This window comes from Leuciscus leuciscus (genome assembly GCF_965113295.1).
Source record: "Leuciscus leuciscus genome assembly, chromosome: 3".
NCBI classification, from domain to species: domain Eukaryota; kingdom Metazoa; phylum Chordata; class Actinopteri; order Cypriniformes; family Leuciscidae; genus Leuciscus; species Leuciscus leuciscus.
This window is the reverse complement of record NC_138727.1, coordinates 35,410,482-35,436,483: the sequence shown is the minus strand read 5'-3', so window position 1 is coordinate 35,436,483 and position 26,002 is coordinate 35,410,482. Positions and strand designations below refer to the sequence as shown.

The 26,002-nt window shown below is 37.5% G+C and overlaps 2 protein-coding genes across 2 annotated transcripts in view; both read right to left on the bottom strand.

The window, feature by feature from the left end:
- The window catches only part of gsk3bb (glycogen synthase kinase 3 beta-b), a 226,999-nt gene that overhangs the window by 101,054 nt on the left and 99,943 nt on the right, over positions 1–26,002 (bottom strand). The window lies entirely within an intron of this gene.
- cxcl18b (chemokine (C-X-C motif) ligand 18b) lies at positions 15,556–17,735 on the bottom strand. The gene is made up of 4 exons (XM_082163398.1): positions 17,556–17,735; positions 17,314–17,437; positions 16,759–16,857; positions 15,556–16,184 (listed from the first exon to the last, which is right to left on the bottom strand). The coding sequence occupies exons 1-4, from the start codon at positions 17,620–17,622 to the stop codon at positions 16,121–16,123; spliced, it is 354 nt and encodes a 117-aa protein (XP_082019524.1). The 5' UTR covers positions 17,623–17,735; the 3' UTR covers positions 15,556–16,120.

The window sequence follows — 26,002 nt, the reverse complement described above, 5'->3', positions numbered from 1 at the left end:
TGCATGAAACTGTTTTTGCTCGGGGAAGCTTTGTATTTAAAAAGCAAATTATTTATTTACTTATGTGGCAAATAGCCATGTGATAAGTAGGATGATATACATCCAGCCGATTATTATAGCAAAATAAATATTATCCCATACTTGACTAACAATGAGTAATGCATTTGTTACAGTATTTATTGATCTGTTAACGTCAAAACAAATGCAGCTGTTCATTGTTGGTTCATGTCAGCTCATGTCCATTAGATTATATTAACAGATCCAATTTTTTTATAATTTTAATCATGTATTAGTAAATGTTGAAATTAACATGAACTAATGTTAAAATATGCTTTTAGAAGTATTTTTCGTTGTGTTTATTGATGTAGTTAACTAGCGTTACCTTAAAGTGATACCAATATTTATATTAGATGTTAATTGTAATCATTTCAATGAAAAAAAAACTATTTACTGATAACAGTGACAAACAAATCAGTGAGAAACACCGTTATGAAACGTGCAATTGTGCTGTTCTATGTTTGCATATGGACCATTTTTGAGCTTTATCTTTTAGCCCACCACAACAGTGTTGTTGCCAGATACTGTAATCGAGTACTTCACACTCACTTTGACCCGGTCATTCAGCAGATGCAGACAGTTTTCCACTTCAGAGCTCCCAACATTCAAGCCTTCAGTCTTGCCTCATTGGACAGCAGATCAATATTGAGATTGTAGTCATTCAGTGATCAACCTGTAAGGACAGTCTGGACACAAGCCACTGTCCTGCTCGTGCACTTATGAAACTTACTTTTATAGGACTCTTTCAAAAGACTTCTTCACAAACAGTCAACATTGCAACTTATTCTGGCCAAAAACCACCTTCTGTATTTAAACATGAAGACAAGAAAGTAAAGGCCTGCTCGCACCAAGATGAAAATTCGATGTGATAATACATTTCTTATTATTATCATCAATGTTGAAAACAGATTTTGCTGCTGAAAATGTATCTGGGAAATGTGATAACTATTTAAAAGTTTGTGGTAAGTAAGGTTTAAAAAATAAAATAGTACTTGTATTTTGCGGGGACGTATAAAATTGATTTAAAAAAAAATTACAGCAAAGAATTTATAATCTTACAAAAGATTTCTATTTCAAATAAAAAGCTGTTCTTTTGAACTTTCTATTCATCAAAGAATCCTGCTGTTCCCACAAAAAATATAAAGCAGGATGTTTTCAACATTGATAATAAGAACCATTATTAATTACTGAGCACCAATAATAATTGCATATTAAGTACAGGTATGTAAATAGTATGAGCAGTAAATAAGCATATTAGAATGATTTCTGAAGGATCATGTGACACTGAAGACTGGAGTAATGAAGCTGAAAATGATCCAGCTTTGATCACATGAATTAAATTACATTTTAAAATATAATAAAATAGAAAATTGTTATTTTAAATCCTAAAAAAAAATCAGGATATTAATATTTTAAATGTATTTTTGAGCAAATAAATGCAGCCTTGATGAGCATATGTATATATTTATATTTTATATATTTATATTATACTTCACTTTATTTTACTTCTATTTTGTCATTGTATATTATTTTTATAGTCATAACTTGTTTTAAATCATGCCAATGATCAGTTGATACTTTAAGTTGATATAGAAATTAGATGCATACACATACTGTTTGACTTTCCATTTTTATGCATAAATGGACAAATCGCATGTGAAATTTGGACAGAATTTTCATGCCAAACATTAGTGTTGATGTGAACAGGCCTTAAAGTGAAGAAGAAATAATCAGAAATGTATTTACACTATAATCCGACTCTATGTAAAATCACCTCAAACCTTGCAAACTAAAAATCAGTCATTTTTTTAAATGCTAACTAGCACTCCAGCTCTTCTAATGTTTCTCTTTTCAATAGCTAATGTGTTTTTGGTGGGCATATCACGCCTCATTCAACATTCACCCTGCTTTGACCTAGTCTTTACCTTAGCTACCCTGGGGCTGATCCACACAGCTGCTGTAGAGAAAGTCACTGGCTGTCAAAGCTCAGGTCTAACTCTGTGGCTGTTTGAACCCCAGTCGGCGGAGGTCTGCACGCTCAACGATGAGGGCAAAGCTAAATGTGCATCATTCAGGGATTTATGAAACGTCTTTGGACATGTCGCCCATGCATTTAACGCTGGACTAACCAGCTTCACGTCAGTTCTGCTTTGATCTTTTTTTTTTTTTTTTTGGATGAGCCCCAAGGTAAAGCCATGTTAGCAGAAACTTTCAGGGTCAATAATAAAGCTACAATAGCTTCAGGTGAGGTCTGACGTCCTGCTGGTGTTGAACACTACGGTCAGCCGTCCTTTGACGTCAGTGGTGATTTTTATTCTCCTGAGACTGAAAATACCCTTCAGAGGTTCATGTCTGAACAATAATGTTGGTGCATCGCTGCCCACGATGAACAGGACCACAAAGTTGAAAACATTTTTTTTTATATTCATGTAAGGTTCATTCTCTGACTCTTAGAATTAATAATGGAACATTTTTGCTGCTGTTCCTTTAAGGACTGGACGTTTTTAGCACTAATTTGTGAGTTGTGGCTTTGCTGACTATAGTTTTGCGCTGCACCATCCTTCATTAGCATCCAATTTACAAAGCCTGTATCGCATTCAGGGCTCCTGTGGATATGGGAAACTTGGAAATATATATTTTAAAGTTGTGATTTTCATAGATTTCTGTGGTTGTTATATATGTGTACTAATAAATGATTTAATTAGTTCATAAGTTGTAATTTAATTTGGCCAAAAGGTGTAGGAACCCTGCACAATGTTTCAGGTTCACAAAAAAAAAAAAAGAGATCTATCTATATATAGAAAGCTCTGTCATGAAACTCTAGATGGCGCAGGCTAATAGGTCCTTAACTCAATCTTCTTGCAATCACATCATTCTCTATACGGCACTGCTGATTGGTTCCTGCTGTATTAGTAGCCAATGAGCTTTCTGCTCAACCTTCAAATTCTTGGTCAGCGTTTGATGTAGCAGTTTGCAGTGCGCTTCAGAAACCTCCACCTGTATAGATCTGCTACGGGTAATTCTATCTATCTATCTGTCTATCGTCTGTCTATCATCTATCTGTCTATATATCTGTTTTTCTGTCTTTCTGTCTATCATTCAATTTATCTCTCATTTTCATTGTTGCACGCTAAGGAATATCCAGAACAGCATGTATTTTACTCTTATCATTTGTTGTACAATGCTGTCCTGCAGGCTACATTTATGAAAACCAGATGGTTGATTTGTAAATGTGGACATCATTTGTTCAAATATGTTCAGTTTTCCGTTGCAGCTTAGTTTCAATAAATGTTCTCTTTGAACTGTGGAGGAAGTTTTGAGTTTTGAAAGACACAGAACGTGTTCATAGTCCTCTTTTATTTGAAAAGATCAAGGCAAATTTGATTCCTCACAATATGACCCCTTTAAGCTACTGAAACCCAGAAGGTTGAGATCTACTATATAACTTTACACGGAGTTCCTCTCAGGTTGTTCCTTGACATTTATCCTCCAAAGCTATTTAGCGCTCTCCAGGCACACACCCCATCTCAGTTCTCCTTATAAAAGTCGATTTCATTCCGTCCCTCAGTGACCATAAATCTCTGATCCAATGCCTTGGGTCGTGTAGGTACATTCTCATTTTCACTGACCCTTTCTTACCTTCATCTCCTGTCCGTCGCTTCCTTCCTCATTAGGAGCTTTCCATCTGCTGAAACAGGGCTTTGAGATCTCTCTCTCTCTCTCTAATCTCTATTCCCTATCATGATGTTCAATCTCCCTCGGAGTCTAGAGAAGGTCTTCCTCCATCTGTACCATCTCCCTTTTTTGCCCTTTTAATTCTCCTTGATCTGCGATATCTCTGCTTTTAATAAGCGTGATCATTCTCTTTCTTCCAGTGGAAAAACCTTGGAGTCACTTAAGAGTCACCCGAAACTGGTGGGAGTATGTCACGGTTTGGCAGCGTTCGGCTCGTCATGTAGCGTTTCATTTCTGTTCTTTTTGTTGTGGTGGCTTGTATCTTGTTTTCTGTCTCTTTTGAATCATCAGAGCGCTTATACTCTAGAATTCTTTATGTTTGCTGGGGAGAAAGACAGGGGAGGGCTGCTTTCTTAAGGATGCATGTTGCAAACTTTAACACAAAAAAACATTCTTGGTTGTCTTTGGTGTATTTCTGTGCCTAACAAAAGGTGTCAAAAGTCTGCGCCTGACAAAAGATCGTCAAACATCACCAGGAACAAAGATGTTGCTTTTGAAACCTGAAAGTCATTTGGGAATCAAAGCAACGCTCCAGGTTGAGTTGGACAGAATTTTGTTTACAGTCTAAAAATACAGATATCGTTTTAGTAAAATGAGGGAATGAATAATTAAACTGTGCGCACAATTTACTTAAAACAAAGGAACTAATTAGTAAAACATGCTGACATATAAGTCGTGGGAACAAATTCATGGCCACAATACCAACTAGAAGTTAAACAATCTTTCTTAATTATCCAATTCAAGATTTAGACTGATCTACCATTTTATGTAACTGACTTTAAAAAGTTAGGACCAGCCTTGAAGAGAAACAAATAGATGACTAACTTTTAAGACTAGACTAAGCAGTTTATGCAACCCGCTTCAAGCTTTCGCGTTCCGCACCATTTTTAAAGTACAGCAAAACATTGGCTTGAGGCTTCGTCCTCCATTGCGCCATTGAAAAGAGTCATGTGATCGTGGTTGGTGTCATTCGCCACCGTCGCTTATTTAATGGCGTACGACTCACATTGACGGGAATATCCGATCTGTCCACTTACATGGCAGACGCAAATGCTTGTTTCTGATTCATATCAGATTTATTCGATTTAGGCTTGAAACCAATCTGAGAATATCGGAATCCATTTTTTCCTGGTTATAGTTCATATCCGATCTGAGCCACATGGGAAAAAAAAAATTGGGTCTCATGAACCATGTAATGTAAACGCCGCCTAACATACCAAACACCTCGTGTTCTCCAACATTGCTCATTTATGACAGTCGGCTTTGAAGCAAATTGCTTCTGAAAACTTACTTACAAGTGATAGAAAGCTATCAGAGACTTCTGCACCACATTATTCTCGCCATGCTCAAAACTTTTATACAATTTGTCGCCTGTCCGGAGCTGGGATATCAGTTTCAGGGTCACACCACAACAGGGTGCAGCGCTTAGGCTCTGAGTGGGCCTGTGAATAACTAAGAGTCTGATTGGGGATGACACTTCTTAGATGGGGACAAATGGCGGGCTGGGCCCTCGGCTTGCTTCCGCTGACCCTGACACAACTCCTTTTGTGATGCTGCAAGGGGTGGGTCACCTGTGTTTTTTTTTTTTTAAGAGAACCAGATTAAAAGGTTAATGGATTCAGTTCAGAAGACCTGCCAATCCATTACAGTGGGCACACTAGTGTGAGGATAGATTTGTTCAGCATATTAATGCTGGATGAGGATGATTTGAAGGTGACTCTGCTGCCCCCTTTGGGCAAATGTGTGACATTACAAGCTCAATACATGGAGACGGGAGCAAGCAACAAATATACTATTCAATAAACAAGTGTATAATACTTTTCTGGAAGTAAGAAACAGCATACTTATCACTTGCAAAAATAGTAGATTCTTTAAAGGTACCATTTCAACCATAGCTACAGCCAAAATGCCACATTTTACTTGTATTGTTACTGCTGTCAAATTTTAATGAATTAATGATGGTTAAACCAGTATTTTTAATATTGTTTGAAAGACGTCTCCCATGCTCACTAAGGCTGCATTTATTTGATCTTAAAAAAATAAGTAAAACTGTAATGTAATATTATTACAATTTAAAATAACTGTTTTCTGTTTGAATATTTTAAATTGTAAATTTTTTCTGTGATGGCAAAGATGAATTTTCAGCATCATTCCTCCTGTCTTCATTGTCACATGATTCTAATATCCTGATTTGATGATCAAGAAACATTTCTGATTATTATTAGAATCTGGATGCGTTTTGTGTGTGTGAAGAAGAAGAAGACTACCCAGAAGTGTGTGTGTGTGTGTGTGTGTGTGTGTGTGTGTGTGTGTGTGTGTGTGTGTGTGTGTGTGTGTGTGTGTGTGTGTGTGTGTGTGTGTGTGTGTGTGTGTGTGTGTGTGTGTGTGTGTGTGTGTGTGTGTGTGTGTGTGTGTGTGTGTGTGTGTGTGTGTGTGTGTGTGTGTGTGTGTGTGTGTGTGTGTGTGTGTGTGTGTGTGTGTGTGTGTGTGTGTGTGTGTGTGTGTGTGTGGTCCCCTCCCTTTGTTAAGAGGACAAAATGATGGAGGGAAAAAGATGGCAATATCCGAAATCGTTATCCTTGCAAAATTTTCCATGATGGCTAGTGATTGCATTGTGTCACTGAATGTCCTCACAAAGATAGATGTACAAGAAGTGGCCGCTTGGATAAAAGAACAAGAGTCAGTGACCAGAAACAATGTTCAGAGTGTTCCAGTTTATGTCCAGCTGGCAACCGTCACCGCAGCGCATGGCTGACTGCAGTGCTGTGCTTTAGAAGTCAACATTTTATTAAAGATCTGTATCTTCATTTAAATGCAATGTAATAGTAGTAGTAGTATTGTTGTATTTAAAAGTTGTTATAAGTGATATAAAGGTATTCACAATTAATATGTTTTTATTTCTGTAGTGTAATGATTATGGGGTGACTGGGTGTGAACTTTAAAGCAATGATTTAAATGATTTAAAAGGATACTGCCCAATTTAATGTAGCTAGTTAAGTTTTGCTAATTGTCACAATTTCCAAGGAAGACGAAGAAGGATTAAGTAGCAACAGTCTTTAATAAAGTAAAGCAAACACAGGTAGATCCGAAGGTAATCGCAAACTAAACAGCACGTAGACAAACAATACCGGACAATGAAGGAAACAAACTGAGGGACTTAAATACACAATGATAATGAACTCAATGCAGACAGCTGTGCTCATTAAATAAATCACCATGACAACACACAGTGGCGGGAACCTAGGGCTGAATTCGAAATCGCCCCCTAAACCCGCAATCACTAGTCCCTACATTAGTCCACTAATACAGTTCAATTGAAGGAGTGAATGAAAAACGAGTGAGTGAATTCGGACAGCCGTTGAGCGTACATCGGCCGTACACTCATTATTGTGGTGCATTGTGGGATTGAATGAGTGCACTCGATAACGTCCACTATGGTTTCGGACACCACTACAAATGGCTGTCCCCTCAAATAATTGACCATTTGACCATTAAACCCCATTTGAGGGTATAGGGGCAATTTCAGACTCAGCCTAGAACAAAGGAAACTAAAGATAAACAAACTAAAAGTCCATGAAAATGAAACCAACTAAACATAATGGTTACAGAACGCCCCCCTCCAGGAAGCGTTTGTGGTCCAACAACCAGCAGTGTAGCCGAAAGGTATGTAGATCCTGGTAGAGCCAAAAAACTGAAGGGACCGGGTGACAACAAAGGCCCTCAAAAGTCTGCGGCACAGGCAGGGCAATTTCCAGCCAAACTGGAGCCGGTGGGACGAGAAAGCATGGTGTTGCCGATGGGACAATGGTCCCGGGTGGAGCCGAGGGAGGGAGGAGCCGGGGCGGAGTTGGAGCTAAGGCCCTGGAGGTCTGAGGTGGAACACAGGAGTCAACAGACCTTGGCTGAGCTGGCGAACTAGAAGTCCACAGTGGATACTAACAGGTAAGAGCCAATAGAGGAGCCGAGGGACTGAAGGGCACCATCATAGGCGGGGTCGAGGGACCAACTAGCCTGGGCAGAGGAGGTGGGAAACAGAGACAAGCTGGGTGTATTCTTAACGACATAGCAGTCTCTGAGCTGGGTTTGGCCAGCGGACTGGGTGGAATTAACAGGGAGGCTGTCATCCTCATCCAGTTCCTCTTCTCTATTTCCCACCGGCTCATAGGTAGAAGTCAGCAAACACACCTGATCAGACTGGGCGACTACTCAGCTCCGGGACAGACGTGGACGTTAACTCTGGCACCAGCTGAGGGTAGAATCGGAGGATCGCCTCTCTCCACGTTCCTTCACTCACGTCAGGTACATCAAGGGGGGGATAATAATTGGCTCCAGTCCAATACAGAGACTTTAGTGTCTCATCGTTAAGGTCCGTTTTCAGAGCCAGTTGACAGAGTCCGGCAGTGTACTCCAAGATAGAGAGATTGATAAACTGGGCTGCGATATCCATTTTCTTCTCTTTTGGGTCCAGTATTCTGTCACAATTAGTTCCAAGGAAGATGAAGGATTAAATAGCAACAGTCATTAATAAAGTAAAGCAAACTACTTAAACATAACTGTTAGACTAGTAGCCTGTAGTTTAGCTAACTACTTTTTCAAAACGGTCGCTTGACTGTCATTGAACTACTTTTTATCATGAGTAGCTTGTAGCTTGACAAGCTACATTTTCAAAGTAGCTTCCTAACATTGGTCCATGAGAGTGTGATTGGCAAGATAGGACATTAGACCTCGCTTTGACCCAAGAGAATGTGTGAAACATAAAAAATCATAGTCCTTCACTCTGAAATAAATCGCAGAGAGGTGTCACTGTCCAACATTATCTCAGATCCAACCAGCTGATTGATGCAGCGTGTTTTCAGCCTTGTCATCAGCTGCTTTAATTGAAGTCCAGCATTATTTACAGCCTGACTGACCCGGCAATCTGTCCAGTGTGTGAAAGCCGTTTTGAACTGCGACACATGAATATTGCATACAAGTCGGCGTTATACGATTTACAGTTTCCTTTGTTCTGATGGTGGCATCAACAACACCTGGGTTGTATTTCATCATCATAGAAAAAATATTTGCAGATCTAACGAACCGTTTGATGGACTGCATAGATGCATGTGACAAAGTTTGTGTATGGGAGAGATGTTCAATGAGAATTTTTTTAGAAACAATACATCAAATCACCAGGAGCATCATATAATGCAAATGCACTACGAATGAGCCACGTTCTCTGGTAGCATGGTTATAGCACTTGGGTCTTTGATTTATATTAGAAATTATATTTATATTAGAAAATTGTTATATGGATATTATTGAGCTCCAAACCTAAAGGAGTTATGCAAACATTTAACAGTACTCTACTGGTAGGCAGACAAAAGTATAGATATTTTCCAGATTCATTTTTTTTTATATATGGGTCTTTGTACAGTAATATATTGCAAGGGGATCATCAAATTTGGGGTCTGTGGAATCAAAAATTAAATAAATAAATATACAAGTATGATGTAATGTAGAGGGGATCGTCAAATTTGGAGTCTGTTGAATCCAAAAATAATATATATATATATATATATGATGTCATATATTTTTGGCCATGTTTTTGGGTGGAATTATTCAACATATAGCAATAGCCTACTATAATAATAGGCAAAAAAATAAAATAGATTTTTGTTTTAATTTTTAAAATTTATATAGGGTTGTAAGAATGTTTGTATTTTTGTATAAATGGATCTTTATACATGAAAATATTATATTTATATTTTAGGAACAAGCTTCCTTGCAAGGGGAGTGTCATATTGAGGGTTTGTGACATCAAAAACTTAATTAGGGGATTAATGAATGGAAGAGAGGGTTTATGAATGGCAGTGAAGTGATGCAACTGGCATTGGTAGGTCACTAGACATGGCGGTTGTAATATGTCCGAATTTCATACTTTTTTAATGATCCCGAAGTACATTCAAATATAGCACCTACTCAGACAATATGTGATTTCAGACGCAACCCCAGTCTTTGATCTTAGCGTGTGGATGGATTATCCCAGAATGCTCCCGGTTTTCAGATAAAAAGTCACTTCAGATAAAAGCATCTGCCAAGTAACCACACATTTTAATATACCATCATTGAATTTCAGTAATCTGGTCAGTCTTGAAGACTGAAAAAAAAATTGGAAACTGTCCCCGGTGGCGTGTTTGGGAGTGCTATTACTTTTTTGAAAGGGATTTTGTGTCATATCGCCAATAACAGTCCTTGGCTGGAATGCAGATTGCCCTTTTGAAGAATTGAATTGAGAGTATAAGAAGAAGGTTGTTGTTTTTTTTTTTGAGAAAACACTGCGAGGCATTCATATAATCCTACAGTTCAAACTACAATCCGGCCTCTAGCTCATAAATGCCAGAGGAGAACTGGCCCCCGACTGAGCCTGGGTTCTCCCAAGGTTTTTTTTTTCTCCATTAGGTCACCTGATGGAGTTTTAGGACACCATTAGGTCACTTGATGGAGTTTTTCGGTTCCTTGCCACTGTTGCCTTTGGCTTGCTCAGTTGGGGATATTTTGGGGATATTTAATTTAATTTTATCAATCAATAAATTCCTCTTGAAACAAACTTTGTTGTATTATTTTAATTTAATACTGTGAAGCTGCTTTGATACAATCTGTATTGTGAAAAGCGCTATACAAATAAACTTGACTTGACTTGACACTGGAAGACCACTACTGCAAGGCTACACTATTACACTATTACACTATTAATTTTCATTATTTTGGGACTTTCCATATGTGGAAGTTACCAGAAAACCTTGAGCCTTCATTGAATGGACACACTAAGGTGAATCTGAGTTATGCTGATTTAAATTAAATTAAATACATTTTTAAAAACACATTTTTATAGTCACTTTTTGTATGGTAGTTTTTACGGTAGAAAAAAAAAGTCAAATAAATTTGACCTGGAGATTCACCTGTATACAACTGAAACAGACAGAGTAGCATAATATTTATTTGTTTGTTTGTTTGCCTGCTGGCTTGAGTTTGAAGAACTTTATATTTATTCAACTCTATAATTGAGCCCACCACTGTTTTGAGTTCAGGCCCAAAATTTGATTTTGCAGTATATCTTGGGAGATATGAGTGGAAGGATAGAGAGACAGAAAGACTGACAGTGTGGAAGTTTATTGAGGATCTATTCTTCTCTCCACTCCCTAGTTAAACCCAGAGAAAAGCTTTGATTTCCCCTGAGAGAAGAGAAAGTAGAACACACACACACACACACACACCCTTCTGTCCAAGTTTATGTCCTCCGTGCAAGATGTAGTCCGCTGCCCTATACAACAGTATTGACAGTCAGTGACTATGAATGATCGCATAACGGGCTGGAAGTAACACAAATTGTCTTTTAAAAATATTGTATTGCTTACATACTTTCACATGGATGACTTTTATTTTGAAGGACGAAATCATTCTGTTTATTCTAAGCACGCGCTTCAGTTTTGGCGTCTGCCGCTTTAAATGCTTGTGCTAGTTAAAGTAGGATGGATTCTGATTGGCTCTCAGTGTTTTTAACGTTCATCACCTGGGGGAAAAATCGTTCTGAAAGTGATTCACGATAGGCTATATTTTCTCTGTGCTGTTTTCGTTATAATTGTTCTGGGGCACGTTCAAGTTCAAAACGGTGCGCAACGTTTTGTTACGGTTTCCGGGTTGAACGTCATGTTTCCTGGAAACGGCGTGCACCGGTGTGCAACGGGGTTTGAGACATAGATATTATCAGAGAATGTCTAATAGGAAGAGAATTGGCACTCTCTGGTTACTCTCTGGTTTCTGGACTGGCTGCAGTAACACGTCTCTGTCCAGAATGAATGGAGGTCTATGACGCTAAACCATCAAAATCCACTTTTCTCAGGATATAATTTTTTGTCTAGTAATTTGAATGTTGTATTCGAAAGGAGATGCAAAGAAATTACACATTGCTGGGTGTTAGATTTTTTAGAGTCACTTATTTGCTTTAAAAAGTCTTTTAAAATGTCAATGACGTCATACACATCGTACGACCAGAGATACTGCTTTACGGCAATCCTTCAGTCACTTTGGTGCTTTCGCGCTCGGCACTTTCTTTTCTCTCGAGGCATCGACAACACAGCTGACACAGGTAAATACACGTGCTAGAAGAGTTTTTGTTTTGTTTGTTTCTGGTCCCGCTTCGGATGCCACGATGCCATCAAGCGGCATCTCTGGTCGTAATCAGGCCTTCACTGACCAATCAGCGTTCATTAGCAGAATGCTAGCGTGTCATGGGCAACAACAACTCAACCTGTAAGAAATCGAAAGGACATAAGTACTCGTTCATTCAATTTTCGACCTATAACCCATGTTGAACTGGCAAAACCTACAATAAAATCTGAGATTTCTCAACGGCAATCGGGTGAAAGAGACAAATTTAGCCGTCTAGCCCCATAGACTCCCATTCAGTCTGCACTCGCCCGCGATCACCTCCAGTGGAATTCTAATGGAACTGCAACCAAGATCGATACAATGGGGCTAATAGGAAGTGCCAAGGCTCTCCGTAGACGGGCTCTGATATTATATAGAGACTAGATGCCCTATTGGCCGCTGGGCACTGAGAAATGCGGCCGCCATCTTAAACCGGTCGTATTCCTAGTTTCGTTGCGTGGCAGCAGTGAAGATGCCAGAGCACTGTGGAGTATTTTCCTGTTCTAATCGGCGGACCATCACAAATAGGGCCCAGGGGATTACTTTTAACATTACCGTACTATTGGTTGTATTTTGTGAATAGAATATTACCAGATAATTGAGAAGGAGCAATGATCTTTGATATTACTGTACTGAAATCGTAGCCAGCTAACGTTAGCTAGGCAATGTTTACTGCACCAGCCGGTGTTCACCCGGCATGGAGAGGTAGGGTAAAGTAATAATTACAAGAGCTTCTCGGTTATTTTAGTCCCGTCCGAATGTGCATCTCAGTAATCATTACGTTTACGGACAATGTCAGTAAAGATTACAGCGACTTTTACCTTCTGTAAAAAGTACCTCAGGTAACGTTAACGTTTACATTAATAGACGTGCGAATAGACCCTCTGTAAATCAAGTAATTTCGTGTTTAAAAGTAGTTTCCTGTGGTTTTTCAAGTATTGAGACACTTGAAAAGGCATTCAGTTGCGTTCTAGACACTAGGAGAAATCTCCCCACAAGTGTTTTCTCCCTCCCTCAAAGTGTTTTCCACATACCATTCAGATCAGAATGAAGTTCGAAAGCACTTGTAAGAGGCACGAAACTTACTTTTAGCGCAATCCAATCTGAAGTTAATTCATACATTGTTCGACCGGACATAACTGTTTTATATATATATAAATATAGGTTATTTGTGTTTGCGCACGTGATATCAGGAAGCAATGTAAATGTAAAACACACACGTTTCTTCAACTTATTAAAATATTTTACTTTACTGCAACTATCTGTTTCTGCTTCTTTATCATATTTATAGTGTGTGATTTATAAAATACCTTATATCCTACATCACATATTTTGTATGTGTTGTATTAATATTATATTACTGTTAAGCCTACTATGAATATTAAAATACGCCGAACCATGTGTCCTGGCTGTATAATAGACATGAATGACCTTTGCAGCAGAAAAACCCGCGTGAAAATCAGTTCTGTATTCAGTGAGGTATAATTAATTAAATGCGCTGACAGCTCATTGCACCTGCCATACAGATTACACTGAGTGGAGCGGGTGACCGGTCTAAGATGGCGGCCCCACGTCTATGGTTTGAGATACGTTTCCTCTTGTTTGGTGGGTGTGTCAGAACTGCAGTCCAATCAGCAGCAACATGTATATAAAGCACGCGGTATTAAAGTGAACTCGCACAATGGGTTCAAGGAAAGTAATTTACAAATGTGTTCGATGCAGCTCGGTATACGCAACAACTGAGGATATTAAAATATATGTTTGTCGTAAGTTTTATTGTAAAAATATAGGATAGCAACATAATGATGTAGTTGTTTATATTTTTAGCTTCATTGCAAGTGTATGACATTTGGTATAGAAATAAACAATGGTAATTAAGTGCTTTTCCTAAAAATGAGAAAGAAAATACAGGGTATTAAAACAGTATGAACTACAAATAAAGTCAGTATGTGAGGCTAAATAGATGTGTTTTAGTCTGAATTAGGTAAGATGTGTGCTTCAGTTTCAGCAATCCCTTCACTCGACTGGGATGTTCTCTTTTGTTCTGGGCGGCAAGTGCAGTAACTGTAATATCGGGCATATTTTGTAGTATTAAACACATATTTATACCGACTTCATCAGGCTCCGAAAATTCTTCACAAAGAATGGCCTTCTCAGCTAGCCTAGAAATCTAGACGCACCCTAGCGGCAGCAAAATTATTTTGCAGCCAGGGTGGGTCTAGCAACTCTCAATAGACCTTTTTTCTGCAAAAACCTAAATTGGGTCAGGCCAATCACGTCGTGTATAGAGTAGGCGGGGGCGGGCTTAACATATGACGACAGAGTTGCGACGGTTCCTGCTACTTGAATACAAAGAATGACGGCTGCTGCGGATGGAGAACAGCGGTCTTTCGAATCGGCTTTGGCCGCAACTCTGGAGGACTTGGAGTTAAGCTTTTCTTTGAGAAAAGAACAAAGAACAGCACTTAAGTCATTCTTAAAAAAAGGAAGATGTGTTCGTAGTTTTGCCGACCCTATACGGCAAAAGTTTAATCTATCAGCTAGCGCTGCTGGTGGAAAACGCTCTGGTTGGTTGAAGCGCTGTCCTATTGTGTGCAGAGGGAATTTGAAAGACAGCCGTTTATCCCACCCATCAGATTGACCGTGTCTATGGTGAGTTGCCAGACTAAACATCTTGATGTACGTCTGGCTTGGGCTACTTCTCAGCTGCCATAGTTGCAACTCTTGCGTCATCAGAACCATAGACAGTATGATCAGAACAGTGTGTTCAACGCATCACCGTTTCTGTTTAAAAAACATTGTGCAACGTTTTGTCCGGGCTGAACGCTGCCCTGGACTCCGCTATTCTTTTATACTCAAAATACTTTTTAGAACTATGTCCTTATCGTTATATTTATCATCCTTGGTTTGAACGGGCCTTTAGTCCACCCTGTTGTCGAACATGCTAGACCATTACAGGGTGTAAATATAAAATCAAAATAGCTGTAGATTTGTGATGGGAAATTGTAGGGTCATTCATTGGCTTACCTTGAATTTTTAATGAATATCTATGTGTAATATATTTTAAATTTAATTACTTTCCTATATTGTCCATGCAGGCAATGACATAAGTATAGGTTTTTCAGATGTATTCCAAGTTTTAGTGTCAGTCTGCAAACACTGAAAATCCATGCATGAATGAATTAATGATAATAATAATAATTAATGAATTCATGCTTCTTTTTTTCCTCAGGGACAAAAATCTGCATGCAGAAAATGAACCAGTGACTTAATAGTGGAGTGGCATAATGGTTAAAGGTTTGAAGCCCACACTTTGGAGCAAGGCACTTGGATAAAAGCATCTGTCAAATTATTATTTTGTCATTCTTCAAACTTTGAGGCGTTTTGAGTGTACATTTTTAGACATGACCAGCAGATGGTGCTCATGTAAAATCCAAGTTACTTCAGCAGGACAGTACCTTTCTCCACGTCTAATATTCATTACTGCTAACTAACATGTTCCTCTAACACACGTATTCTCATATCAAGAGGGAAATATAATGGATGTGGAAAATAAATATGCAAAATAACTTGAAATTGGCTTTATGCAATTTATTTAAAAAACGTACAAAAGCACACTGTAAAAAATATTATTTTGTTAGAGCCTAAAAATATACTTCGTTTTGACACACGTCATGTAAAAAAAAAAAAAAAAGAAAGTAATATGACTGAATCAATTTTAATACACCACACATATAACATTAAAGGATCTGATCAGACAGAAATTGTATTACTGCACGTTAACATTAAACATTGTACAATAATTTAAATAAGCTCATTATAAAACCTTTTAAATATAGTTTAAATACTGCTTGGAGTAATGCTACTTTCAGTGTTTTAGTCATACAGCAAGTGAATTCTATAACAAAACCTCTTTTGTCGACAACATCTGCGTCTGACTCTGCGGTTACTGGCAGCCGGCCTGCTGTTTTCAGCTCTTCTGTGATTTCCCATTAACTGCATGAGGCCAGCTCTCAAATCCCAGGATTTTGATTGGGCAGCCTTGGTCATGTGACAGGATGGAATTCCACTTGCAGGGTCTCTGGAGTTTCCAAATGCCCCTTCTGTTCTTCCTTGCTCTTCCGTACTTTCATTTCTGGCTTTAGGCATTTTGTGTCATTGGGCAATTGGACATCTTAAAAGTGAAGGTGTTATTGATGTTCTTGCTGTTGCAAAACAAACAAAAAAAAAGTCACATTAATATAATGCATATATGAAATGTACTATATGTGAACATTAGCCTGAGAATTGTCTTAGAGAGCATTAAGGACATTAACTTTTTAATGCTTAACTTTGGTATAATCTCTAGTTATTCTGTACCGTCATGTTTGGGGTATATATGGTAACACTTTACAAGAAGTTTTCATTACGTAACATTATTTAATGACTTTAGTGAACATGAACTAAGAACAAACCATCTACATATAGATGAAATTAAATGTTAATTTCAACATGTACTAAAAAATTATTAAAATCAAAAGTTACATTAGTTAATGCACTCTGAACAAACAATGAACAGCTGGATTTTTATTAACTAACATTAACGATGATTAATAACAATTGTACTGCTCATTGTTAGTTCACGTTAGTTAATACATTAACTAATGGTAACAAATGAGACCTTATTGCAAAGTGTTACAGAGTATATTTGGTCCCATTAGATTAGTGGGGCAAATATTGCCTGGTATTATTTGATTACTACCGATTAAAAACAAAGTGACATAATAAAAATGTCGGTACCTCTTCCAGCAAGACTGCAGGTTCTTTCCTTGCAATGTGTTTGGATCCAAGCAGCGCTCGATGCCTTTACTTGAATTATTTGCTTGTTTTAGTGTCAGTCTGCAAACATTGAAAACACATCAAATTAATACGATTCAGTCTATGATATTGTGTCAACAAAGTTGATATGTGTGTCTACTTAGCAACTGTGTGAAATGCTAGGTAATTTATGGCATTTTATTTAATGATTAAACATTTAATCTAATTTATAGATTCAATAATTTATTTTAATTTATTAATTTTAACTTTAATTTATTTAATCTAAGAGCTTTTTGCCAATAGAAAAGATAGATTTACTTGATAAGCAACAATGCATAAGATAGTAAGACTTGTTTTAAGAGAATGTATCTTTAATTCAAGTGTATTTTGCACTTGTTTTCAGTATAAGCCTGTTAAAAACACCCTTAATATCTTAATTATGCATTAAGCAAAATACATTGCATATAATAGGCTATGTTTAATATCACATGCATATATTATGTTTTATCACATGCAGGTTAACAGATTGACACTTACATGATTTCTACTTTGTTGCAGTATGGTCTAATGGGTAAAATGGAGAACTCTTCAATAGTGTCCTTTCGGAGACCTTTCCTCAAATTTTCCACACACCAGCATCTGTCCCGTACTTCAGCTAGAACTGTTAGGGAATAACATTGAAAGATTAACTTAAAATGCATGATTCTGATTCTGCACAACAACAAAAAACAGCAAGACGTCCAAAATAAATAACAAGCATTAAACTGTAATTGTCTTACCTCCACTCAGCTGAATACAAACTACTGCGAGCAGCAGCAGAGGAAGGACTTTGGGTAAAAATGCCATAACTTGTTTGCTAGAGGAAAAAATAGATAAGAAATTCTCCAATGGTTTGATGAGCTTTCAAAGAAAGCAGAAAGTGCTGCTGGAGCTGAAGTGAAAGTGTGAGGAGTGAAGCCTCTACTCTGGGTTTTTATAGGCCCTTGAGAGGGAAACCCACTCCCACATCATTTCCCAGCAGTCATTCAGTTTACTATACACTGGAATTTCCAAAGTACTGCCTCTTGGAGCTAAAGAAAGGGAGTCAGTGCAAGTGATAGAAAGAAGAGAGAAGAGGGGAAGGGGAGGGGGAGGGGGAGGGGAGGGATTGAGTGAATACACAGTTCCAAATAAATGTAGGATAGAAATAAAATGAAGACTTTTTGATTTGCAAAGTAAGATTAGACAAAATCATTGATTATATTACAGAATGTATATATACTTCTTAATGCTGCATTATTTATTTATTTTAGTCAGAAAAGTAATATTTCTTCAGCCTGAATACATTTGGTCACGCCAGTAAAAGTTTCAAAAAAAGCAATGATTCAACATCCTAGCGGATTACATTCAGCAGCATAATGACGCATATCATTGTCAGAGCACGCGAACGCTGCTGCTCTCGGACATGTTGAGGCCGATACCTCATAATCATCATGTCTAACAGAAGCAAAATGCCTTTGGGATTTTTGGGGTCATTTCCCACATTAGATGCAAACTGCACATACTGTATGGGAATACATTTAGTCAAGAACCTTATCTCACTCTATGTAGATAATTAAATGGTTCTGTCAGATGCTTCATATCTTGACTTGAACCTTTTAGGGGTTTCCATCTTGGGATCATTTTATGGATTTAGTTTTAATCAGTGTTGGAGGTAATGCATTAAAAGTAACATGAGTTGCGTAATCAGATTACTTTTTCAAAGTAACTAGTAAAGTAATGAACTCATTGCTTTTAAATTTACAACAAAATATCTGAGTTACTTTTTCAATTAAGTAATGCAAGTTACTTTGTTTTCCCATTTACTGAGTGACAGCTCTCCTGTCCTCATGTTGAGACTAATCATGAGTAAGTGCTGAGGTGTTGTGTGCGCTGTGTAAACATGATGTTATTGTAGTTCTAGACTACATGTGAGCATGCATTTACTCATCTAACTTCAACAAAAACAGATTCAAGTTCCTCAGATGAATAAAACAGTGAAATGCAAACTCAGAATATTACACAAACCTGCAATAATTAAATATGTTAAATAATACAAATATACTTTGTGTATTTAGTCTCACTTTAGTCTCATACTTTTGACAATCCAATTAAATTACTAGTAAGTAAAGATGACTTAAGATAAACATCACATTGTCGCATGTACTGTGTGTATAATCCACAAGACAAAAGGAATTAAAGCAAAATGAGTTTTAATGCACAGTAACACACTAGCATAACACTATCAACATCAACGCAAGACCAAGGACTGAAGAAACTGAGGTCTTAAATACACAGGAATGGCAATCAACAGAACAACGAACAGGTGGGGACTAATAATAAGGACTAAGGAACCATAATAACAAAGAAGGGGTGGGAAAACTAGGTAAAAAACACAGGGACAAGAACTAAAGCAAAACAGAATCTACATGTGACACACATTTGTGTTTTAATTTAAAGTAGGTTGAGTTGAACCAAAGAGTATAGAAGCCCAAGAGGCGAAACTCTGTTGTGTTATGGGTAACAGTCTGTAGATGGCGCTGCGGAGGCACGTCCGCCATTATGGACTGAAAGCTGCTGAAATTGTTAGCGCCAGTTTGTACTAGTGATGTATGTCTCCGGTCTCGAGACCACTTTTACGTGGTCTCGGTCTTGTCACGGTCTTGACGGTCTTTGGTCTTGGTCTTGTCTTGGTCTCGGACCTCTCGGTCTTGTCTAGGTCTCGCTGTCTCAGACCGACATAGTGGTCGGGGGATTTAGCAATACAATACTACAATATCCACGATGACACAACGTTCGATAATGCAACATTATTATCCGCAACGGAACGGATTGAAGCGCGCGTCCGACTGAAAGTTCGGCGTGTGCGCGAGTCACACCAGAAAACACTTTATCCGCGCCACTGATCGCCGCGGCAACGAGCACTTTGATCACTTGATTTAAAAAACACATATCAGTGACATGATGGGTTTTATCTTCATTAAGGAGATTTGGGGTAACTGCACAACTGACAGATGACTTTGAGCGCACCGCCAACGGTGTGTGTGTGTGTGTGTGTGTGTGTGTAACCATAGCGACAAAACGACCAACTTTCGGATCCTGCACTTCAGCTTATAATTTAGTTTTTAAAAATTTAATTATGTATTTAAAAGTTGCAGAATGGATTAATTTGGAGACTCCGAAATCGGCAGAGATAGGCAGGCATTTGCTTAGATGAATTTGTGACTTTGATGTGTGTGTGTGTGTGTGTGTGTGTGTGTGTGTGTGTGTGTGTGTGTGTGTGTGTGTGTGTGTGTGTGTGTGTGTGTGTGTGTGTGTGTGTGTGTGTGTGTTGTTTGATTACAGTATTGTATTTAAGATGGTGTTAGACTAAATAAATGGTCTTTTAAATATCATATGCATATCTCCGTTGTGTTGACTAAACATTAGGCCTAATCCAAGTTTACAATTGTGTATCTTTAATTTGATTTTACGATTTCATCTACACATTAAGTATATTTTCAATTGGTTACATATTTCTCATTCTTTAGACAGTTGTTGGAGGAGCAAGATTGTGTTGGAGGTGTTTGATGTTTTGTCAGATGAACCAATCAGTACCAGTCATGTCAGTCCTCAACAGTACACAAAAGTTAAGGGAGTCTCAATCCTCTAATAGTGCAGTAACAGCCGTCATGCAATTGCTACACATAGTTGATCTCACCCAGTCTGCATAAACATTTACAATGAGATCACAGTCACACACATGACATGGTCTGTCTATGTATTGTTCTGCCTGTGTAGTTGAAGTAATACCGTCTAATATGTATTGAATGTAAACTGCGGCTGAACCCTAGAATGCTGCTATTCTTGAATTCATACAAGTTGCTTAGCTTCAACACTGTTTTTTTCCCCCTCCGGTCTCGACTTGGTCTCGGTCTTGGTCTTGACTTGGTCTTGGTCTTGACTTGGTCTGTCTTGGTCTTGGTCTTGGTCTTGTCTTGGTCTCGATACCCTCTGGTCTTGGTAGTGTCTTGGTCTCGGTTTAGGCGGTCTTGACTACAAGTCTAGTTTGTACGCCACACAAAGTTCTTTTTTGTTCATGTGTGCATTTGCTAGATTACACATCTTTTTGACTAATGCTTCCATTCTATGTCAATGCCTCTTCTCTCACAAAAAGAAAAAAATACAAAACTTCTCATACACAAATGCACACATAATAGATGGTGGTGTCTGATTAATTACTGAGATCTTATGGCACCACTTCCATTTTAGTACTGTTTATAGTTCATGTGTGCACTTGCTAGATTGCACATCTTTTTTGTACCTTTCCGCCTGTAATAGGACATTCACAGATTGTTTTTGTTCTTGCCATTGAAACGTTCACTGAGTGCACTTTCACTGAAGATGTTGAAAAAACAAGTTGTTAATATGTTTGTGATATTCTATGTAAAAGATTAACTGTCTTTAGAAATGTTCATTTATAATTTTATTTATTTATTTTTACAAATCATATATATGGTGATGTTCACTAATTTCAAAATCAACATTTGAATAAATATCTTATTACTGTGTGTCTGCCTATATATTATTTCATGAATTTCTGTTATTCATATAACAAGGAAAATGCATAATAGAACATAAATATTGATAGATTAAAGGTTTGCAGTAATTTTATAATTGTATCTTTGCAAACCGTAAGTGGTAGGCTAATGAAGCCGATTCGGTGGGGGACATACCCTTACGAAAAAGTACTATAGGAGTCTTATAGTATTTTGGGACAAAATATTATAGTAATCTTATAGGAATATAGTAATTTGGGACATACTATAGAAGTACGATAAGACTACTATAGAAATACTATAGCAGCTTTAAAATATTATAGAGGTATTACAGAACATCACAGAAGTATGTTATGTTCTGTAATACCTCTATAATATCCTAGAGCCGCTATAGTATTTCTATAGTAGTCTTATAGTACTTCTATAGTAATTTTTTTGTAATTATTTTGTCCCAAAATACTATTTTCCTAAGGGTAATTAGGCCATGCATAACCAACACATAGAAGTAACATTTTCTGTCATTTAACGTCGGTCATCCTCATTAATGTATTTTAAATTGTTTTCATATTTAGATATGACGGCCAGAAAAAATTAAGTTATGTTAAGTTTTTGTTGTGTTAAGTTGGTTCAGTGCCATTGACTCCCATTATTTTTCGGCGTTTTCCTTCAGTTTTCAGTCCATAATGGCGGCCGCACCGTCGCGTCATGGGGGCAACTGTTGCTATGGAGCGTTCTATTGAGTTTCGCCTCTTGGACTTCTATACTCTTTGGTTGAACTTTGTTCTCCTGCATCTTATTCTTCTGTCATCCAGAACGGCAGCACAGCTGAAAGGTTTGTTTGAGCGGCGCCCTCTACTGTACAGGTGTGGATGTGCATTTCCTTCAGTCTGAGGCTTATTCATTTCAATTTCTCTTACATTTACAAAAAAAATATAACTTGTAAAAATAAAATAAAAGCCCAGCCTAGATGAGAAAAAGTGACACAAAAGTAAAGTAACATATTATTTTTCACAAAAAGTAATGCAATTAGTTACTTTTTTAGGGAGTAATGCAATATTGTAACACATTACTTTTTAAAGTAACTTTCCCCAACACTGGAATTAATTAAAACATTTTCCTTTAATTCATTTTTAATCTGTTTAATTCATAAAATGTAATTAATGAATTGTATGAATTCATTAATTAAATTAAACGATTGCATAATTCTTTCATGTATTATTCAATCATTTAAGACATTTCTCCTTATAAAGAACCTTTCCGACATAAACACAGTTTATGTCAGAACCACACAGTTTTGGACACTACTGGCTTCCATTATATGGACTAAAACATATTTATCAAAATATCTTCTGTATGATTTAAAATTTTCTGTGGAACATAAAAGGTTTGGAATGGCATGAGGGTGAGTAAATATTGACATAGGCTAATGTTAAAGGTATAGTGGAGGATTTTCCCGAATTTTAGAAAAGAACCGCCCTCTCCACTTTTTGAAAAAATACAAATGCACAACTCTACCTGCTCCCGAGAGGGAACGCCTATTAAACGTGTGCACGAGAGAGTGTGACTTGTGCCAGGGCTATCATCGCTAATCATAGCTTACATTAACTTTTACTAGCAGTGATTTTAAATGGATTTCTCCAAATAGCATGCCAAACTTTACCTGTCGAGTAGAAACTTCGCTACTGGGGGAAGCCCAACCTGTGCTTTTAGTGCACGACGCCAGCGTGTGAAATATTCTTGTTTCTTTCTTCAGAGGCCTTTCTCTTCTTGTCATACAATTCGTAGACACTTTTTCTCTTGCGACCCTCAGACATTTTGAAAAAACCCGGTGAGAACGGCGAGCTTCAATGAATGGCTGAAACCGTAGCTCACCACCATAGACAGTATATAAACGCTCACCACACATATACACCTGAAAGTGCGCATGCGCAGAAAGCGAAAACTACCTAGGGACGAGCACGTACGACGGCCTTACTTAAACATATCACCAGAATGATTGACAACTAGGAGGACCAATAGTCTTGATGATCCACCCGGAAAAAGAAAATCCTCCACTATACCTTTCATTTTTAGGTGAACTATCCCTTTAAGGTCACTTTATCCTTAAGTTAAGCAACATTTTGCCAAAACGAACAATCATAAACTGCCTACAGCACTAACCTCATCGAAGAATAATGTTTAGTTTCTGCAATGTTATGTGCTATCTACAATACCTTAAAGAGGCTACATGCAACTTTTTCCCCAAAATAAACGTAACAATAGCCTTTTTATTTGACCATTTATGACTCAAACATCCCCTGATGAGCATACTGACACCTTGTCAGCTCACAGTGGGTGCACCTATAAGCCTGTATCCTATTTTTCCTATTTTCTGTCGGGTCGGATTTTTCGCGCGCTGTCTGCGGATGTGACGTCAAGCGCGTTCATGTTAAACGTTTCAGATCACTCTGCCACCACCGCTAGTCAGCAAACAAATTTAGTTTCTCAAACAATATCTGTATTTGACTGTTCTTACCTCTGTAAACATAATGTTGACTTCTTTGCAGCGGATGACTTGTGAAGTGTGCACGTACGAGAGCGAGCAGAAAGGAAGAGCAGTTCCGTTTTTTGGCCACAGGTGTCAGTCGCGAGTTAAAATTTCAGAAAATCGCATGTAGCCTCTTTAAAAAAATATTACACATGATATTTTTAAGTCGTTTTTAAGGCTTGATTTCTTTGAATGAACCCTACAATATTTAGTTTATGACACAATGAATTTAATATTTGGAACGAAATATGCTTTTTTATTTTAAGTTGACTCTCAAATGTGTGTGATATTGAGTGGACTGAAATGACCTGTTCGTATGTGACTTCGATTCATGTTGCACGATTAAAAGATTATATGCTGCTATAGCACAGCAAAACTTGTTACTGCTCTGGCATTAGCAAACGCTCATTAAACAAAGCAACATGCTTCATAATATACTGAGTACTGGCAGTTACCATCAACATAACCCTGAGCTCTGCTCTTCTGCACAATACTTCAAAACGACAGAAACTCTTTAAAATGTCAAACATAACTAATCATCATTAACATTAACAGATGTTTCCCTTCACTCAATAACACATAAAATAACACTTAATTTCCATGTTTACTCTCCATTTACAAAGAATGCTGGGAACTAACAATGGTGTCTCTATAAAACTGCATAATTGAACTAATTCTTTCAAAATAAATAGGTAGCCTTCTTTCCTTCACGTTATCAGCTTAATCGGTTCCTCAATTCAAGCCTCAAAAAAAGTTTCTTTTAAAAAAAAAATAGGAAAATGTATCACCTAACCAAAGACCTGTGATTAATTTTTTACACTTGAGCAAAGAATGTCCACCAGTGAAAAGCTAATGCAAGGTTTAAACCACGCTTTGAGAAAGCGTGATGAGTAAGTTCTTTTGACCTATTTTTAATGGATGAGGCAAGAGACAGGAATGCAGATAGAGAAAGCACATGCTGTCTTAAATTACTGTAATTTTCCTTTACACTGTTTACAATTTTTCACTTGTCAATTGTTATTTATGTATATCATATGTATTTAGTGGTTTATATATTTTTATCAATTTAATGCTTTCTTGCTGAATATAGGCAATTCAACAACACAGCAAAAAAAGACCCCAAACTTTTGAACGTTAGTGGAATGAATCTAAACTGAACCAAGTTAAACCTGATTTGTCTCTCATGCATCATCGCAATAATACACATATACCTGTTCATGAAAGAATTTCCCATGGCAGCATTGAAACTGTTTCCCATAGGATGTGGAAGTGTGGTGAAAGGATCTGAGTTGGTACGAGAAAGGTTTTAAGTTCAAACACATTAAGAGTTCTGTTAGATGGTTTTATTTAGCGTTAGAAAAGTGCCTGTTAAATGATGGCTTGTTTATTAGGGGAAAACCCTACATAGCTCACTTTTTAATTGCATAGAAAGACTTGTTGCAGACCAGTCAACTTTTGCAGAGTCACTCTGAAATAAGCAAAAACTTCAAATTGATCATATGTTAATAAAATCAAGATTCCCAGAACTTAAGGAGGAGGATATGCCATTGCCACAAAAAACAAAAAAATCAGGAACTGGGAAGAACGCCATTCTTGGGAAGTCATGATCAACTCATTCGCCCAGTATGCAGAATGTCTATCATGGCGGGGCATAAAAATCCCCTTACCAGTGAGGCAGAGAATCCAGAAAAGCAAAAGAGAGACATACAAAAAAAAAGAAGAAGACATGTTTGAAGATTGTGAAATAGCTTGGCTGTCTAAACTGCTCTCTCTGACCATTGAACTGTAAGATAGCAATCTTATGTTTACATTGTCGGTAACTTCATCCACATTAAGAGTTTTCCACTTGTGTGTTGCAGTGATTCAGTCCAGAATGGTTGTGCAAGTTTTATAAATCTGCTTGGCAGCAACACCACATTCTTTTTTGGTTAAATAAATCATGGCCAGTGTGTCTGAGAAGAACTACAGTGACTTAGGGGAAATCGAAACCTAACTAGTTTGTGTTTAGTAGAACATGCTGACTGTAATTGCTTTCTTCTGTTGCTCTTTTTTGTGCATTTAGCACATTGTGATTCAATGCAAAATGATCATATTATTTGTATTATTATTATTTTACATTCATTAATATAGTCTACAGTTCATT